General features: G+C 44.6%; 1 protein-coding gene across 1 annotated transcript in view; it reads right to left on the bottom strand.

Annotated features, from left to right (window-relative positions):
* kcnh3 (potassium voltage-gated channel, subfamily H (eag-related), member 3) overlaps positions 1-17,850 on the bottom strand; it is a 587,271-nt gene that overhangs the window by 73,180 nt on the left and 496,241 nt on the right. The window contains exon 10 of the mRNA XM_048534608.2: positions 17,529-17,778. Coding sequence (XP_048390565.1) covers positions 17,529-17,778 — 250 coding nt within the window. The remainder of the gene's footprint in view (positions 1-17,528; positions 17,779-17,850) is intronic.

Consider the following 17,850-nt stretch of genomic DNA (forward strand, 5'->3'; position numbering starts at 1 on the left):
TCCAAGTCATTTATAAAGATCGCAAACAGCTGAGGTCCGAGAACAGATCCCTGTAGAACACAACTAGTCACTGAGCTCCAGGCTGAATACTTTATATCTACTACTGCCCTATGTCAGCCAGTTTTATATCCATACAGCCAAATTTCCTTGAGTCCCATGCCTCCTTACTTTTGAATGAGCCTACAATACGGAACCTTATTGAATGCCTTGCTAAAATCCATATGCATCACATCCACTGCTCTACCTTCATCCATGTGTTTTGTCACATCCTCAAAGAATTCAGTAAGGTTTGTGAGGCATGACCTGCCCCTCACAAAGCCATGCTGACTATTTCTAATCAAACTGTGCTTTTCCAAATAATCAAAAGTACTATCTCTCATAATCCTCTCCAATAATTTTCCCACCACAGAGGTAAGATTGACTGGTCTGCAATTTCCAGGATTACCCTTATTCCCTTTCTTGAGCTAGGGAGTGGCATTTGCCACCCTCCAATCATCTGGTACTACTCCAGTGGACAGTGAGGACATAAAGATCATTGCCGAAGGGGCAGCAATCTCTTCCTTCACTTCCTGTAACAGCCCTGGGTATATTCCGCCTGGTCCAGGGCCTCATCTTCGGTCCGCCTCCCCCTCTCTCCCTATTTATTCCAGTTCCCTCTCCCCATCCCCCTCTCTGATGAAGGGTCTAGGCCCGAAACGTCAGCTTTTGTGCTCCTGAGATGCTGCTTGGCCTGCTGTGTTCATCCAGCCTCACATTTTATTGGCTTATCTATCCACATGTTTTTCAAAATTTCAAGCACATGCTTTTTCCTAACATCAACCTGCTTGAGCATATCAGCCTGATTCATGCTGTCCTTACAAACGTTAAGGTCCCTCTCACTGCTTTGTCTGTACCTGTTTCTATCCTCTGGCAGTTTATTCTGCATATGAACTGCCCTCTGCATGAAAAAGTTGCCCCTCAGGTCACTTTTAAGTCTTTCTCCTCTCAACTTAAAATTAGACCTTCTAGTTTTGAAGTCCCCTGCTCTAGGGGAGTATTCACTTTATCTATGCCTCTCATGATTTTATAAACCTTGTTAAGGTCACCTCTAATCTCCTACGCTGTAGTGAAAGAAGTCCCAACTTGTCCAGCCTCTCCTTATATAATAGACCTTCCATTCCCCGTAACACCCTGGGAAATCTTTTCTGTACCCTTTCCAATTTAATAATACCCTTTCCATAGCAGGACACCCAGAACTGTACACAATACTTCAAAGGTGCCTGAACCAACATCCTGTAGAATCTCAACATGACGTCCCCAATCCTATACTTATTGGCTGTTGAGAAAACTGTACAAATCCCTTTCGGGTAACTGCAGAATCAAGACACCCTGAACAACTACACAACAGTCATAAAGTCAGCATTAGTGGAATTACCGAATTTAATGACCACAACATTTCACACTCTAGTTATCATGGTCAAACCACAGACTAATTCACTTTTGTTTCAGCCTCACATCACATTTCTCATCCATGAGTATGTGTCTGCTAGGTTTTATTATATTGCCTTGCACTTTAGTCGGCACTAAACTCAATTTTTTAAAACTCCAGAACACTTGGTTAAAACCTAAATATATTTGGGCTGGGAAAAGGTATCCATCAGGGGCAGCAGGTTTTTAGAGTAATCTTTTTCCAGCTAACTGAGTGAGGTGGTGACTAAAGGACAGGTGCCACTTTATTCATCCTCTTCTAGGAGCGTAATGATTCGTGGGGAGCTTACCCAGAATTGTAACAAATTGGGTATCTTTACCTGGGGCCTGGAATCCAGCTTTATTTTATTCTATTGTCAGTCAAATATTGCACTGCATCACTCATGCTTCCTGCTCCATTGATTCCAGTGTGAGCAAAGTATCATTCGCTGCCTTCCCTCTCCACTGATTCCCATGTGAATAATGTGTCAATTGGTCCTCTCCACTGGCCTTATTATATGAATAGTGTGGCGCTCACTTTTGAATTCTTGATTGATCCCAAGTGTCCACATTGTGTCACTCATTCCATTCCAATTTCAGTTGGTACCACATTATACAATGTATTCTTAATAAAATAAAATGATGCATCTTATCTTTTCTGAAGTGAAACAGAAAGGTCAGTCAGGAAGTTGTTCACAGGGGAAACAATAACACTATATTCTGGAGTTCAACCTGCAAGCTTCATTATGGTTTCAATAATTGCTGATGAATTACATTATCGGGTTGCTTCTTTTGCTTTTAAAACAAAACATTCCACAACAGTTTTATTTGCTCCTCACTACTACTGTGCAGAGTTTAGTGTTATATCTTTATGGCTCCTGAAATGAAATGAAATGAAATATGGTAGTGACCCCACTTGAAATAGTCATCCATCGAAAAAGATTTAGTTTCAGGCTTTCACGTTTATAGTTTGGATTTCTTTGGACCCTGAGCAACATGGGCAATAGTGAAAAAGTTGGGAAAATTGTGTGAGATTCCAGCAAGAAACTGCCTGTCATCGAGAGTAAAAGGTCCAATTTTCCAACCGATCATTGAACAGCAAGATGGGACTCTCATCAGTGAGCAGTGAAAGATCTATTTGCATTCACTAGCATGTGGTGACATCATGCTATAACCTAAATTTACCATCCTCCCACCAGCTGGATCTAAACTAGACGGGGAAATTCCTGACATGAAAGTCAGAGAGAGGGCTTGGCAAATTGTTACCATTGCTTGTTGCTCCAGCTACTCTGGACACCAGTTGTCAATGTTTCAGAACACAACCCATGGGCAATGACTGCAGGCGGCCCCTTGTTTATGAATCATAATATCTGACCCATACCAGCCACACACATCATCATGGTGAAAGACCGATCCACTGGCTTTAAGGTCCTGCACTTCAGTGCTGCGCTTTGGGGCACACACTGGCACCGTTCACTGGTTAATGCTGCTGCCAGATCAGTTTGCACACAGGGATATAACCTATCTCATGGATTCAACTAGGATGTATTTCCAGGCTGACTCAAACAAAATAGAAATTGCTGGTGAAAATCAGCAGGTCTGGCAGCATCTGTGAGAAGAAAGCAGAGTTGATGTTTTCGGTTTGGTGACTCTTCATTGGAACGGGCCATATCTCAAAGTCTAAGGGGAGTAGTCATTGGTCAGCTTAAGGGTTGTCAGTCAGTCAGGGGCAGTAGGGATTGTAGACAGCCGCCTGGGATGCACAAGGGGTCAAGGCCAGTGTAGGGGGGAACTTGATATATAAAAGGGGGAAGAAGTAGGGCACAGCAGGTCATGGGATGATGTCGGAGGGGATTGACAGGTAGTCACCACTACTATCACCTCAATAGGGAATTATATAGTAAGATGCTGAGCATCACCAGATTGTAGTGTTGGGGCTATTGCAATGAAGAGATTGGAGTCTCAGGTCAAAGTAGTTGGTGGATGCATGCGAGGGTTCAATCAACATGAGCTTTCCAGAGAATGGTAGTTAGAAAGGCACATGGAATTTGTTGGGGGCGGGTACCTGATGACTGGGCCGAAGCTGGAACTCACAGGGTCCAGCATGACTTTCCATGAAATGCCAATTGATGAAAATGAGTGGGACCACAACCGGAGAGGCCGCAGCCAGTGTCAGCTTGCTGGCCAAAAACACAGCTCCTGTTCTGCACGACAGAAACCCTTCAAGGGGCATGTGAAATGCACACAGTGTACAAGTGTGTAGGGTGTAAATATTCATCACAGGCAATGTTGGCCATGCAAATTGCGGGCAGGCATCTCTGTAAAGCAAACGCTACCACGGGTGACGTTAGAAGTGGCAGCTGCGAGACACAACAAACACGAGTAACCGAGGCATCCTCGGGCACACAGGGGCATGGAACTGATTCCCTCTCCAGCTGAACTGCAAGAAAATGCAAGGGTCTTGAAGTCTTTCCTGAGTGGAGTGGGGCTGGTCGAGCAGGGTTCAGTCTGAATGCAGTGTTTACATTCTGTATTATCTCTACATGACATGACTGGTGAAGCACTCATCAAAACAGGATCTATGTCAGAGTGGCAAAATGAATCATTGTCAGAATGCAACATGTTTATTCTACAGAGGAGAATGTTAAGCTATCATTTGTAAAGGATTTGGCTGTTGACTGTTCTCATTGCTAAGAACCTGGTTTGTTCCTTATGTGTTTGACACAGGTTCATTGCGAGCATGACTTATGGACTAATGACTGCAACCTGAAGGGATGAGTGACCATTCTATCCCAGTGGCTGTCAAGGTGACAGTTGCACTAGCTAAACATTTATGCAATTGTTTACTTCCAAGGATGCACTTGGGTCTTGTGTGGGATCCCTTGATCGTGAGCCCACAATATGCCAAGGCTGTAGTTGAAATAATTTGTGCCAGATCACACCACTTCATCTCATTTACCCATGAAAATGGCAGTGCTGCAGCCTAGGCATCAGGATTTGCAACACAGCTAGCGCTTCCATAAGCAGGGCACAATAGACTGTACATACATTGCATCAAAAGTGCCCTATCATAACGCGGCTGAGTTCATTAACAGAAAAGGTTTCCATCACTTTGATGTGCAAGTCACCTGTGACCATTATACTGCATCTTTCATTAGGTACCATGGGGGCTACCATGATGTTCTTTATCCTTGAGAATGCTCAGCTGGATGCTTTACATGAATGGCTACTGGAATATAAGCACTACCCTCTGCAACCATGGCCCCATTATGCAACCCCTTGACTGAGGCCGAGTGTAGATACAGTGCAACCCATATCAGGGCCACTGTAGAGCAGATAATAGGCCTACTGAAGGTGAGGGATAAGTGCTTGCATCAGTCTGAGGGGGCCTTGCAGAATACTTCAGACAATGTACACCGCATAATCCTAGCATGCTGTGCACTACACAGCTGGAATAGGAAAAGTGAGATGTGATGAAGGCAGAAGATGGGAGAGTAGCCGTAGTCTTTCAAGGGGCAAGATGAGGACACTGAGCACTAGAATATCATCTTCTGTATGATAGAGTGTGACAGCATGGGGCACAACAAGCCAGACAAGACTTTCTAGGAGATGTGAGCTGGGTGCAGCGATTATTCATTGACTGTGAATTGGTTAGTGTTTCAAAGACAAGTAAAATCTGTTTCTGTTCCAAGAAACAATTGCAGTTTCTGTTTGATTTTTTATTTGATTTTGTTGTTGTTGAATAAAGATGTATGTTTTGAAGGAATATCACTGAACAATGATATGAAGCTGAGCTCCACTGGGTATTGGGGAAGGAGTAGCATTCCCTTTGTCAGGGACACTTTATTACACATGCATTGTACATTCTTACATCTATTGCTGTTTAAAAACCAAGCAACATAGCTCATCCTGTCTTACAACCCAGTCTAGAGGAGTGTTACTCTTTCCCCAATACCCAGTGTAGACCTATTCCAGAGGTGTGTAATAACTCTGAACAAGTTGGTTAGAATAATAAGAAAGAGTCCATTAAATACAATGCAATCTCAAATATGATTCCAATATTGAGCGTACATGAAGTGCGATGTAATTTACTTATATATCCGAAGGACCAATGTCTTCAAATGGTTCAGTTCTGATTCATTAAAAAGGCAAGAAAATATATTTTAACCACAGGGCAGGAATGTGCCTGATTAGTTATGGGCTTGCACTGTGAATTAATCCACACATATTTCATGTTAAATATTTATTTGTTATTTGCCTTAGAGCCATTTTCATATCACTGGATGAATCGTCTGATTATCTAATTTAGAAAGCCAGATTCAAAGTGCATGATTGGCAGGGCTCCAAAATATTTCAAAATTCCTGATGTTCGGGATGGGTAGCAGGGCACTGGAAAATAGCAAATGTAAAATTCTACGGAAGAAAGTAGTAAAATAAGAAGGAGGAAGCTTCGGGCCATTTACCTTAATATCTCTCAACAGGAAATTCCTATAATCTAATAGTAATGAGGTTGAAGCAGGACACTTAAGAATATCATAATGGATCAGGCAGAGTAATCTAGTGGGAATGTGGAACTGAGGTCACAATCAGATCAGTCATGATCTTAGTGAATGGCAGAACAGGCTTTTTGCACCAAATGATCTACCACTGCTCCAAATTCATATGTTCATATGTAACATGGTTTTGTGAAAGGGAAAGCATGTTTAACAAATTGATTAGAATTCCTTGAGGGTCTGCCAGGGCCACTCAGCTCTTGGTCTCATTACAAATTTAGTTCAAACATGGACAAAAGAGCTGAATTCCAGAGGTGAATTCAGCCTGACTGCCCCTGATATCAAGGTGGCATTTGACCGAGGGGAGCATCAAGGACTCCCAGAAAAACTAGAGTCAATGGGAATCATGGGAAAGTTTCCTCTCTGGCTGTAGTCTTGCTTGGCACAGGAAGATAATTGTGGTTATTAGAGGTCAGTCACCTCAGCAGGAGTTCCTCAGGGTCGTGTCCTTGGCCCAACCATCTTCAGCTGCTTCATCAATGACCTTCCCTCCATCATAAGGTCAGAAATGGGGATATTTGCCGATGATTGCTCAATGTTTCACACCATTCATGACTCCTCAGATACTGAAGCAGTCCATGTTCACATACATCAAGATCTGGGCAATATCCAGGCTTGGGCTGACAAGTGGCAAGTGACATTCACGCACACAAATGCCACACTATGACCATCACCAATAAGAAACAAAATAACCACTGCCCTTTGACATTCAATGGTGTTACAATCGCTGAATCCCACACTATTAACATCCTGGGGGTTACAATTAACCAGAAACTCAAGTGGACTCATCATATTAACAGAGTGGCTACAAGAGCAGGCCAGAAGTTGGGAAAACTGCGGAAAGTAACTCACCTCCTGACTCCTCAAAGCCTATCCTCCATCTACTAGGCATAAGTCAGGAGTGTAATGTAATACTCCCCACTTGCCTGGATGAGTGCAACCTCAACAACACTCAGGAAGTTTGACACCATCCAGGACAAAGCAGCCCACTTGATTGGCACTACGTCCACAAGCATCCACTCCCTCCACCACTGACACTCAGTAGCAGCAGTGTGTACTATCTAGAAGATGCACTGCAGAAATTCACCAAACATCCTCAGACAGCACCTTCCAAACCCATGACCACTTCCTTCTAGAAGGACAAGGGCAGCAGATATATGGGAATACCACCGCCTTCACATTCCCCTCCAAGTCACTCGCCATCCTGACTTGGTAATATATCACTGTTCCTTCGCTGTCGCTGGGTCAAACTCCTGGAATTCCCTTCCTACTGGCATTGTGGTCAACCTACAGCAGAGGACTGCAGCGGTTTATGAAGACAGCTCTCCACCTCCTTCTCAAGGGCAATTAGGAATGGGCAAGAAATGCCGGCCAGCAAGCGATGCCCATATCCCACAAATAAATTTTTGAAAAAATCCTAGATCCAACCATCTTTAGCTGCTTCATCAATAACCTTCCCTCAATCATAGGGTCAGAAGTGGGGTATTTGCTGAATATTGCAAAATTCCAGCACCATTGGCAACTCCCAAAGCACTAAAGCAGTCAATTTCCAAATGCAGCAAGACCTGGACAATATCTGGGCTTGGACTGACAAATCGTAAAAGTTCTTTGTGTTATTCAAGTACCAGGCAATGACCATCTCCAACAAGAGACAATTTAATCATCGCCACTTGACATTCAATGGCAGTACCATCAGTGAATCCCCCAATAACAACATTCTGTGGTTACCACTGACCAGAAATTGAACTAGACTATCTATATAATTACTGTGGCTACAAACGCAGAGGTTAGGAATCCTGCAATGAGCAACTCATCTCTTGATTCCCTAACACTTGTCCACTAACAACAAGGCACAAGGCAGGAGTATGTTGAAATACTCCCCTGCTTGGGTGCGTACAGCTCCAACAATATTCAAGAAGCGTGATGCCTTTCAGGTCAAAGCAGCCCACTTGATTGACACTACATCCATAAATATTCAAATGTGAGGCTGGATGAACACAGCAGGCCAAGCAGCATCTCAGGAGCACAAAAGCTGACGTTTCGGGCCTAGACCCTTCATCAGAGAGGGGGATGGGGTGAGGGTTCTGGAATAAATAGGGAGAGAGGGGGAGGCGGACTGAAAATGAAGAGTAAAGAAGATAGGTGGAGAGAGTATAGGTGGGGAGGTAGGGAGGGGATAGGTCAGTCCAGGGAAGACAGACAGGTCAAGGAGGTGGGATGAGGTTAGTAGGTAGATGGAGGTGCGGCTTGGGGTGGGAGGAAGGGATGGGTGAGAGGAAGAACAGGTTAGGGAGGGAGAGACAGGTTGGACTGGTTTTGGGATGCAGTGGGTAGAGGGGAAGAGCTGGGCTGGTTGTGTGGTGCAGTGGGGGGAGGGGACGAACTGGGCTGGTTTAGGGATGCGATGGGGGAAGGGGAGATTTTGAAACTGGTGAAGTCCACATTGATACCATTAGGCTGCAGGGTTCCCAGGTGGAATATGAGTTGCTGTTCCTGCAACCTTCGGGTGGCATCATTGTGGCAGTGCAGGAGGCCCATGATGAACTTGCCATCTAAAGAATGGAAGGGGGAGTGGAAATGGTTTGCGACTGGGAGGTGCAGTTGTTTGTTGCGAACTGAGCGGAGGTGTTCTGCAAAGCATTTCCCAAGCCTCCGCTTGGTTTCCCCAATGTAGAGGAAGCCACACCGGGTTTGCAACAAACAACTGCACCTCCCAGTCGCAAACCATTTCCACTCTCCCTCCCATTCTTTAGATGGCAAGTCCATCATGGGCCTCCTGCAGTGCCACAATGATGCCACCCGAAGGTTGCAGGAACAGCAACTCATATTCCGCCTGGGAACCCTGCAGCCCAATGGTTTCAATGTGGACTTCACCAGTTTCAAAATCTCCCCTTCCCCCATCGCATCCCTAAACCAGCCCAGTTCGTCCCCTCCCCCCACTGCACAACACAACCAGCCCAGCTCTTCCCCTCTACCCACTGCATCCCAAAACCAGTCCAACCTGTCTCTGCCTCCCTAACCTGTTCTTCCTCTCACCCATCCCTTCCTCCCACCCCAAGCTGCACCCCCATCTACCTACTAACCTCATCCCACCTCCTTGACCTGTCCGTCTTCCCTGGACTGACCTATCCCCTCTCTACCTCCCCACCTATACTCTCTCCACCTATCTTCTTTTCTCTCCATCTTCAGTCCGCCTCCCCCTCTCTCCCTATTTATTCCAGAACCCTCACCCCATCCCCCTCTCTGATGAAGGGTTTAGGCCCGAAATGTCAGGTTTTGTGCTCCTGAGATGCTGCTTGGCCTGCTGTGTTCATCCAGCCTCACATTTTATTATCTTGGATTCTCCAGCATCTGCAGTTCCCATTATCTCCATAAATATTCACTTGCTTAACCACTGATTCTCCGAAGCAGCAGTTTGTACCATCTACAAGACGCCATGCAGAAACTCCCCAAATCACCAACTCACTCGACAGCAGCTTCCAAACCCATGACTGCTACTAACCAGACAGACAAGTGGAGCAGATATATGGGAACACCAGCACCTTCAAGTTCTCCTCTAAGCCACTCACTATTTTTACTCAGAAATATGTCACCTGCTCTTTCAGTGGCACAGGGTGAAAATCCTGGAATTACTTCCCTGTTGGCATTGTGGATCTAAAAAAACCAAATAGACTGCAGTGGTACAAGAAGGCAGCTTACCACCACCTCCTCAACAGCAACTAGGGGAAGGACAATAAATGCTGGCCCAGCCAATGATACCCATATCTATGAATTAATACAAAAAGTGTAATGAATGAGATGGATGAAAGCAACCCACAGATATGCTGTACTGCATAAAAATTAACTCATTGTGTAGGGGTTAACATATCAGCCAGATAAAAGACTGGCTAACTGACAGGAAGCAGAGTAGAGATAACCAAGTCCATTCCGAATTGGCAGCAGAGTGGAGTGCCACAGGGGATGCTGTTGGGATCACAGCCATGTACAACTTGTATCAATGCATGGATGAAGGAACTGCATGTATGGTAGCTAAACTTGCCAATTACAGCAAGATAAGTAGGAAAGTAAATTATCAAGAGGTGGTAAAAAGTCTACAAAGGGATATAGGTAGGTTACATAACGGGGTAAAATTGAGCAGATGGAGTATAATGTAGGAAAATGTGAACTTGTCCACTTTGGCAGGAATACAGTGGGGATTTGAGAAGTCAGTTGTACCAGGGATTTGGGATTCCTGGCAATTAAATCACACAGAGATAGCACGCCGGTATAACAAATGGTTAGGAAGGCAATTGGAGTAAGCCGAATAGATAATAGAAGCTGGGAAATGTTACTGCAGCTGCATAAGACATTAATGAAACCATATCTGTGGTTAGTATTGTGTCCAGTTTTGATTGCTTTCTTTGAAAAGAGCATAATTGCGTAGAAGCAATTCAAAGAAGACTTGCTTCAGTATGGAGGATGAAAGGCATATCTTATGAAGAAAGATTGGACAGGTTCAGCCTTTACCCACTGAAGTTGAGAAAAATAAGAGGTGATCTTTCTGAAACAGCTGAGAACCTTAGGAGTCTTGATAGTGTGGATGCTAGGAAGGTATGTTCTCTTGTAGGAAGTGAGAGGACGAGAACTAGGGAACGCAGTTTAAAAATAAGATGGAGATGAGGAGAATTGTTTATTTCTCAGAAAATTGTTAGTCTTTGGAAATCTCTTCCCCAGAAAATAGTGGAAGCTGAATCACTGAAATTGTTCCAAGCTGATTAGGTAGATTTTTGAGGAATAATGGAGTCAATGGTCGAAAGGATGGAGAAGAAAATGGAGTTGAGACAACAACCAGATCAGTTATAATCTTATTGCATGGTGGAGTAGGCTCGAGGGGCAGAACGGCCTGCTCGTCCTCCCAAGCCCTATGTTCCTAGGGCTGGCATTACGTTAGAAATAAACATTTCAAAGCAATAACTAGAATATGAATAACATAAATAATATTGTTAAATTCTCTGCAATCTTTCTCTGGATCCAAGATAGAAGTGTTCTCAGGTACCACAATATTAACAGTTTAACCATTTCTATGTCCTCTTCAGGGCTCATGTAAGCACGATCATTGCATGGCATTAATTGCCAATGGCTGAGTGCAGCTTTGCCCTGGAGAATTCAAGTCTCAATCTATGGCCATGTTTATTTTGAAGTTGGGGTCCTGAAAAAGTGAGGCTCAAGTAAACATCTGTCAATTCTCTGCTGTTCATTATTAACTTGTTTTCCTGCACTGCTTCTAATTAAAGCCAATGGGTGGTATTATAATGAGGAGTATTCCCGGTTAAACTGCAGGCTTGATTTCATAAATGGAAATAAATGCCTGTTACTTTGAAACAATAAAGATTCAGTCTGAATTGCATGGCTGTGAATGTGATGCAGGCCACAGTCAATGCAGAGTCAGATATGCCACTTCTGTCGGTGAAATGGGATTTTCTCAAAGTGACAGAAAAAAAATCGGACTTGTCAGTAGTGCTGAAGGGGATGTACAGTCTTGTAAATGTGTGATCCATGAACCATGCTTAATGTGACTGTACATTCCCTTGGTTCCCGACTTGACTCCAAGATGAGATTCCATCTCAAGCTTACGCCTTTGTAAATTTCACCCATTTCAATCTCCTTAACACCACCCAACTCCAACCCACCCTCATCTCACATCTGCTGCTGAAAACCCCATCCATATCTTAATTTTTGCTAGGCTTGACTATTCCAACGCTTTGCTGGCCAGCCTCCCACTTTCCACCCACTGCTGCTATGTCCTTAGTCACTCATTATCTTTCACTCACTACCGGATGTTGTAACTACAGTGACTCCAGATTAAGCAATGCCCTGATTTTAAAATTCTCATCTTCGTTTTCAAATTCCATATTATTTTATTCTGCTTCCCTGAATCGCCTTGGGATATTTTAAAGGTGCAACGTAAATTCAAGTTGTCATTCATTTGGAAACATTTTAGAAAGAATAAACTGTAAATAAAACATTTCAGAAGTTGGAGTTTGAGGCTTTACGTTTGTTTTCATATTGTATACAGCAATTTCCATTGAAACCAAGCAGAACTGAATCCTCATGAGTGCCTGTCCAGCAATTCCAGTCAAGCATTTATGTCTCAAAATCAATTTTACATAATTTATTAAACTGAAAGGCACTTAATTTTCCATTTTGCAAATAGATTCTGGAACGAAAATTTGCTATTGCAAATATGAATTAATTATGAACTAAGATGCCCCATTTTTCTGTTCTGAGATATAATGTGGGATAAGTTAGGAATGTAAGAACAAGAATACACTATTCAGCCCATTGATCCAGTTTTGCCTTTCAATTAGAACATAGCTTATCTACATTACACTCCTTTTCTAACAATTTATGAGGAGCAGCCAAGCATTCAGTGCCTCAATCCTTGTACTGCAATATATTTGATCAGTTCTCATTACCTACCCCTGCTCCATGTCTCTTGATCCCACTGTATCCAACCAAAATCTATCAATCTCAGCTTTGGACATTTCTATTTAGTGAGTTTCCATGACATTTTAGGGAAGATATCCAGATTTCAACTTCCCTTTGGGTAAAATGTGCTTGTACAAGTTTGAAGATAATATCCCTGATGTTCTTAATTCTCCTACTGAAGGACATAGTTTATCTAGTGTGATTTTCTCTTTTTCACAATAAGTGCGGGCCTGAATACACTAAGTATACACTAACTTATCATTTCCATGGGCTTTGGTGAGTTGTTTGGCCAATCACAGGCCACCATTTCTCAGGTGCTGCGACCAATCAGAGACTGGAAGATTTTGGGTCCTCAGAGTGCTGTTAAAGTTCTACTCTTCCGGGGATTTAACTGTGAAAAAGTAGCCTTTACCTTTTCTTGCATGGTGGGTCTCATGAGGAGTTGGGGAATCGGATTTATGGGGCAAGGCAGTGGCTAACTTTCATTGATAAACCCTTTGCCCTCATCCAAGCCCATGGCTATCCCCAGATTGTGGAAAATGGACTGTCACCCAGGAGTGAGCAGGTAGGTTACCCTGGTCACAGAGATGGGAAGACAGGTAATTGAGGAGATGGTGAATTGAGGTCCAAGGGGGCACTAATTTAAGGGTTGTAATTGCTGGTGACTTGAGAAAGTCCGCAATGGTTCACCATGAATAGACATTGACTGTTGAAGGGGCTGAGTATCACTCAAGGGCCATCACATCTAATTATTCCTCTTCATAGCATCTCGTTTGCCTTCACTGAGGAAGAGAAAGTATCACTATCTGCATCTACCCTGTTGAATTCATTTATAATTCTAAACTATTGGATTATCATTCAATCTTCTGAAGTCAAGGTTCACAGGCCAGGTTTATGCAGTTTACACTTATAATTTAACTCCTTAAGCCCTGATATCATTCTGTTACGGTGTACCTCAGCCAACACCAATATGCCCTTCCTGAAGTGCAGTGCCTGGAACTGAAAACTGCACTGTATTTTACACTCCCAGGGGCTGGGTTGGTGGGAGATAGGGTGTGGCAAAACTAGGCACTGTCCCCTTGCACATCAGCCCTATGCCACAAGATTATACGTGGTGGGACAAGGGGCATGCGGAGTGTCCAAGTACGGGCCAGTTGAAGTCCTTAAATTTTCAATTAGTCACATCAATTTGACTTTCGACATTTTTCTCAGTGGTGCCAAGTGCGAAATTCAACTATCTGTCACAGTGTGGGATAGGGGAAGCAAGGGGAGTTACCTCTTTTATAGGCTGCTCCCCGGAACCCTCACAACCAAATCCCTCACCAGCCAGGCCTGCCATCTCAGGGCCCCCACTTCCCTCTCTGGGGCCTACCAACATGGCTCCAGCAATAAACCTTACACTGCGCTCTGTGTCCGGCTCATTGTGGATTAGGGATGCGGTGATCCCTTTTGCTGATCGGATGAGTCCTTGAAGTGGCCACCCACAGCTCTCTGTGGCATCGTCGGATCCAATGAGCTGCCAACTGCTTGAATGGCTGAGAACTTCATTTAAGGACTTGGATGCAGTACTGCAAGAAAGTCAATGACCTCACACAAGTGGTCAAGGTCTGTACCTTCAAGTATACTGTAAAATACAACTCAGCTTCTATCACTCCCTTCCTAACTATTTCCATCAATCCTGTTTCATGTGCATCATTGACAAAATTAGCAGTGCTCCAAACCTTATAACCACAAGTCACTGCTGGCACACAGTGCTAAATGTTTAGTCATGATAAACCATAAACTCCCTCTCCCTCGCGGGGCAAAATGACTCAGTCAGAGGAAGCAGCTCCTAACCAGTGAGTGAGTGACATAGCAATATGTCCTAACCCCAATGGAGGAGATGGTGGAGTAGCAATTACTGAGGTTGTCTCCAGTGGTGAGACTTAAACAAACAAGGATGGCAATTTCCTCTGACCTAACTTCCTTCTCATATCCCAAATGCTCCTCAAACCATGTCCTCTTCTGTGAAATGAGCTGCAGATGATGTAGGAATTCATTTATTGCTTTCTCTGCATCTTTGCATCACGGCTCTACCCTTGAGACTTTTCCCCTTCAGAGATCCGACAACTACAGGCTGGACAAGCTGTTTAGAACTGCGGTGATGAAGAAGAAACGCTGTCACTGGCTCTCACATTGCACCCACAAATTCAGATAGTCATTGTATCCACTTTAAGGGTAGCACAGTGGCAGGATCTGCTCATAGTGAGAGCAGATCCTTTGTGCATTGAGGTATCTAGAGCCAGGCAGTGGAAAAAGGGAATGCAGCTGAGAGCTTGCTAAACAATGACTAAGTTAAATGATAATAAAATGTGAGGCTGGATGAACACAGCAGGCCAAGCAGCATCTCAGGAGCACAAAAGCTGACGTTTCGGGCCTAGACCCTTCATCAGAGAGGGGGATGGGGGGAGGGAACTGGAATAAATAGGGAGAGAGGGGGAGGCGGACCGAAGATGGAGAGTAAAGAAGATAGGTGGAGAGGGTGTAGGTGGGGAGGTAGGGAGGGGATAGGTCAGTCCAGGGAAGACGGACAGGTCAAGGAGGTGGGATGAGGTTAGTAGGTAGCTGGGGGTGCGGCTTGGGGTGGGAGGAAGGGATGGGTGAGAGGAAGAACCGGTTAGGGAGGCAGAGATAGGTTGGACTGGTTTTGGGATGCAGTGGGTGGGGGGGGGAAGAGCTGGGCTGGTTGTGTGGTGCAGTGGGGGGAGGGGATGAACTGGGCTGGTTGAGGGATGCAGTAGGGGAAGGGGAGATTTTGAAACTGGTGAAGTCCACATTGATACCATATGGCTGCAGGGTTCCCAGGCGGAATATGAGTTGCTGTTCCTGCAACCGTCGGGTGGCATCATTGTGGCAGTGCAGGAGGCCCATGATGGACATGTCATCAAGAGAATGGGAGGGGGAGTGGAAATGGTTTGCGACTGGGAGGTGCAGTTGTTTGTTGCGAACTGAGCGGAGGTGTTCTGCAAAGCGGTCCCCAAGCCTCCGCTTGGTTTTCCCAATGTAGAGGAAGCCACACCGGGTACAGTGGATGCAGTATACCACATTGGCAGATGTGCAGGTGAACCTCTGCTTAATGTGGAATGTCATCTTGGGGCCTGGGATGGGGGTGAGGGAGGAGGTGTGGGGACAAGTGGTATACTGCATCCACTGTACCCGGTGTGGCTTCCTCTACATTGGGGAAACCAAGCGGAGGCTTGGGGACCGCTTTGCAGAACACCTCCGCTTAGTTCGCAACAAACAACTGCACCTCCCAGTCGCAAACCATTTCCACTCCCCCTCCCATTCTCTTGATGACATGTCCATCATGGGCCTCCTGCACTGCCACAATGATGCCACCCGAAGGTTGCAGGAACAGCAATTCATATTCCGCCTGGGAACCCTGCAGCCATATGGTATCAATGTGGACTTCACCAGTTTCAAAATCTCCCCTTCCCCTACTGCATCCCTAAACCAGCCCAGTTCATCCCCTCCCCCCACTGCACCACACAACCAGCCCAGCTCTTCCCCCCCACCCACTGCATCCCAAAACCAGTCCAACCTGTCTCTGCCTCCCTAACCGGTTCTTCCTCTCACCCATCCCTTCCTCCCACCCCAAGCCGCACCCCCAGCTACCTACTAACCTCATCCCACCTCCTTGACCTGTCCGTCTTCCCTGGACTGACCTATCCCCTCCCTACCTCCCCACCTACACCCTCTCCACCTATCTTCTTTACTCTCCATCTTCGGTCCGCCTCCCCCTCTCTCCCTATTTATTCCAGTTCCCTCCCCCCATCCCCCTCTCTGATGAAGGGTCTAGGCCCGAAACGTCAGCTTTTGTGCTCCTGAGATGCTGCTTGGCCTGCTGTGTTCATCCAGCCTCACATTTTATTATCTTGGAGTCTCCAGCATCTGCAGTTCCCATTATCTCTGATACTAAGTTAAATGGTTTGCCTATGGAAAAATATTGATGGGGATGCACTGCCATTAAATAAGATCATAGCTGATTTTTTTCTAACTTACCTCTATGTTCCTGCTCTATCACAATAACTCTTGGCCCAAAAATCCATCAATAACTGGACAGCCATAGCTTTCTGGAGAATCCCAAAGATAACAGTTGGAGTAAAATTTGTGACACAACCAATGTTTGCACTACTGAAGGACCTTTTCTGCTGTCCAAACCTCATACTCGGACTTATTTAAGGAGCCAAACTGTACACTGTGCTCCACCTCAGGACTTAAGTAAGCGCATTGATGCATCTCTACTCTGATATACAATCTCTTTATAAGAAAAGGTGACATATTATCTCCTTGTCACCTGCAAATTTACTTCCTGTAATTATGTAAGGACGATTTGAGTACAGATGTCTCCAGACTCTTATTTTATAAAAGATTCTGCTTTTTAATTTTTCCCAGTGAAGTAGGTAACGTCATATTTCTCTGCATCCACCTGCTGCATTTTTGCTCACTCTTGGAACCTGTCTATATCCATTTGCAACTTCTTTAGCTTCTTTCCCCAACTTATTTTTCCACTTTATTTATTATCAACAGGAAACTTGGATCCATTCAACTCGGCTCTCTTACCTAAGTAATGGATTTAAATTGTAAAAATAGTTGAGGCCTTATTTCGTAATAATCCTTGCAGTTTCCAATTAGTCATTGTGTGCCACTACAAAATGACCCATTTCTTCTATTCTCTCTGTTTTTGTCGATTAACCAGTCCTCCACAGTGCTCATATTTTCTGCTCCATTCGTACAAGCCCTAAACTGATGTCATCACCTCTTTTATGGCACTTTGTTGAATTCATTTTGCAAATTCAAACTCACCCCATCTGTTGGTTCCTCTTATCTATACAGCATTATACATCTGAAATATTCTATTGGCTGAGAAGATTCGAGGTCAGAAATGACACTATGTAGAACATAATACTTGCTTCTCTTTTTGATTTTTAGTCAGCACTAGAAGGGTATGTGTTTAACAGCAACCTTCAAGTAAGCTATGACTGTAAGGAATGAGTATCGAAGGTAACAGTGCTCACTCACCTAGAATAGCCAGCACAGTGTTGTCCTTCAGGACCTCCATGGAACCTGAGCAGACAAAGTAGATAGCCTGCAGGGCATCGCCCTGACGGATGAGATATTCCCCTGGAGCACAGAAAGAGGTCTTGATGCTTAAGGAGAGGGATCGAAGGCACCCACGGCTGGCTGATTCAAATATCGGTAGCTGAAGGATTTCTTTGTTCAGATGCATTGCAATATCCGCTCGCAGTTCGTCAGGGAAATCTTTCAGAAGCTGGAATGAGGACACATACCACATGATTAAAACTGGCATAAAATGAAAGATTATTTCCCGGTAAGACAGTAA

This window comes from Stegostoma tigrinum, chromosome 7 (genome assembly GCF_030684315.1).
Source record: "Stegostoma tigrinum isolate sSteTig4 chromosome 7, sSteTig4.hap1, whole genome shotgun sequence".
Taxonomy (NCBI): domain Eukaryota; kingdom Metazoa; phylum Chordata; class Chondrichthyes; order Orectolobiformes; family Stegostomatidae; genus Stegostoma; species Stegostoma tigrinum.